At 44.8% G+C, this 2,268-nt stretch overlaps 1 protein-coding gene across 1 annotated transcript in view; it reads left to right on the forward strand.

The window, feature by feature from the left end:
* Window positions 1-2,268, forward strand: part of abca5 (ATP-binding cassette, sub-family A (ABC1), member 5) — a 22,299-nt gene that overhangs the window by 19,538 nt on the left and 493 nt on the right. The window contains exons 33-36 of the mRNA XM_037691712.1: window positions 200-319; window positions 396-548; window positions 1,561-1,640; window positions 2,026-2,081. Of these exons, the coding sequence (XP_037547640.1) occupies window positions 200-319; window positions 396-548; window positions 1,561-1,640; window positions 2,026-2,081 (409 nt within the window). The remainder of the gene's footprint in view (window positions 1-199; window positions 320-395; window positions 549-1,560; window positions 1,641-2,025; window positions 2,082-2,268) is intronic.

The raw sequence follows: 2,268 nt of genomic DNA on the forward strand, positions 1-2,268 counted from the left end.
TATTTCAGTAAATAAAAACATGAAGGGGTGAGACGATATTTCAGTAACATTATGACGGGAGCATCTGACGGAAGAAGAATAAACGTTTCCTGCAGAACAGATTTGTCTCGCGTCTTTTAGCAGCTCAGATGAATAATGTTTCACAGTCAGGTTCTGGTTCTGGTTAAAATCAGCTGATCTTCATGATGCCTTCCTGCAGGCGGGCCATGCGTGCTGCGTTCAGGAACCGTCAGAGAGGAGCCATTCTCACCACACACTACATGGAGGAGGCCGAGGCCGTCTGCGACCGCGTGGCCATCATGGTTTCGGGCCAGCTGAGGTTCTGAAGCTTCAGAGACCCCTCAGATGTGTTCCTAGATGGTTCTGCAGCCTCACGGCTCCGTTTTGTCCACCAGGTGCATCGGCTCCATCCAACACCTGAAGGGGAAGTACGGCCGAGGCTACAGCCTGGAGGTGAAGCTGAGGGAGGAGCTGACGGGCCTCCAGCAGGTGGCGCTGCTGCACACAGAGATCCTTCGAATCTTCCCTCACGCTGTCCGGCAGGAGAGGTGGGTCCAAACAGGAGCATCCTGTCCCAGTCCTGGTCCCAGAGACGGGTTTCATCTTTAACCAGAGAAACTGCATGTCCTGAGAAACGACAGCATGAATGATGTCAGCTGCCGAAAAACAGCTGAACAGAGCAGAATAAGATGAAATGGAGACGAATAGATTATAATCTGAAAACAGCTGAAGGGTCTGATGTGAAGAGCTCCATTCATTTCAATGAGGAAAACATGGCCGACAAAGCTAAATATTTCAAAACATAAAAACTGCTCAAATACCAAAGGCCACGGCAGGAATGTCCTGAACGAGCCGAACGTTTCGATGCAGGATGCGTTGACATAGCCCAAAAACTGCTGAACGACTTACGAGCTGAAAAACGAGAATATTCAGGAACATTCAGGCCACAAATGAACAGTGTTCCTTGAACGTCTCATTGTGTCCAGGGTTTAAAACCAGTTTGTCATAAATCAACAAATATAAATCGTTTCACTATCCTCTGAGGGGTAGTAAACGCACCACGATCTGCAGACTCCTGAGGGGCAGTGAACGCACCATGAGCTGAAGCTCAGGCTGAAATGAAAAAGTAACTTTTTATAGAAAATACAAATTATTTTTCAACACAGCCACTCTAAATTTATTTATTTATTTATGAACCTTTATTTAACCAGGTAAATTCCACTGAGATCACAGAACTCTTTTATAAGGGAGGTCTGGACCTGAATCAATCCAACATGCATGTTTTTGGTCTGTGGGAGGAAACCGGAGTACCCGGAGAAAACCCACGCATACACGAGAAGAACATGCAAACTCCACACAGAAAGACCCCCGGTCCAACTGGGGATTGAACCCAGGACCTTCTTGCTGTGAGGCAACAGTGCTAACCACTGAACCGTCGTGCTGCCAAAACATGAAGTCATAGTTTAACTGAGACACAGGAGACAGACATCTAAATGTTGTAACACTCTGGTGTTAGTAAAATATTGTGTAAAGTTGAAGATGATGAGTTTCTCTCTGCAGCTTCACCACTCTGATGGTTTATAAGATCCCCATGGAGGACGTCAGGTCTCTGTCCCAGGCCTTCTCCCAGTTAGAGAGTGGTGAGACACACACACACACACAGCAAAGAGGGGGTTGGTCGTACCCTCCGTCCCTCCGTGTTGGTTTGTGGCTACATCTAGGAGCAAGAAAGCTTCCTGCCACAAACTGGGTGGCCATGTCAAAATCCAAGATGGCTGCTGCCATATGTTTGTAAACAAATCACCTGATCATTGAGGAAACAGTGCTTTCTACTTATTTTAAAGTTTCCTCAAAGGATCAGGGGCTGGTGGTGGATAAATGAATACCTCACATTAAAAACATTTATGTTTACTTCATCTTCTGTTCAGTCCAGAAAAACACTCATCTAAAAACTACAAACACGCACAGTTCCAACCCCTCAGAGACGTCGCTCCTATTGTTCATTTCATGTTTTTCTGTTTTCAGCCAAACAAACGTTCAACTTTGAGGAGTTCAACTTCTCTCAGTCCACTTTGGAGCAGGTAATTGCTTATTAAATCATCTGGTTAATGAATCATCTGGTTAATGAATCATCTGGTTAATGAATCATCTGGTTATTGAATCATCTGGTTAATGAATCATCTGGTTAATGAATCATCTGGTTATTAAATCATCTGGTTAATGAATCATCTGGTTATTGAATCATCTGGTTATTGAATCATCTGGTTA

This window comes from Nematolebias whitei, chromosome 17 (genome assembly GCF_014905685.2).
Source record: "Nematolebias whitei isolate Nwh7 chromosome 17, NemWhi1, whole genome shotgun sequence".
Lineage (NCBI taxonomy): Eukaryota > Metazoa > Chordata > Actinopteri > Cyprinodontiformes > Rivulidae > Nematolebias > Nematolebias whitei.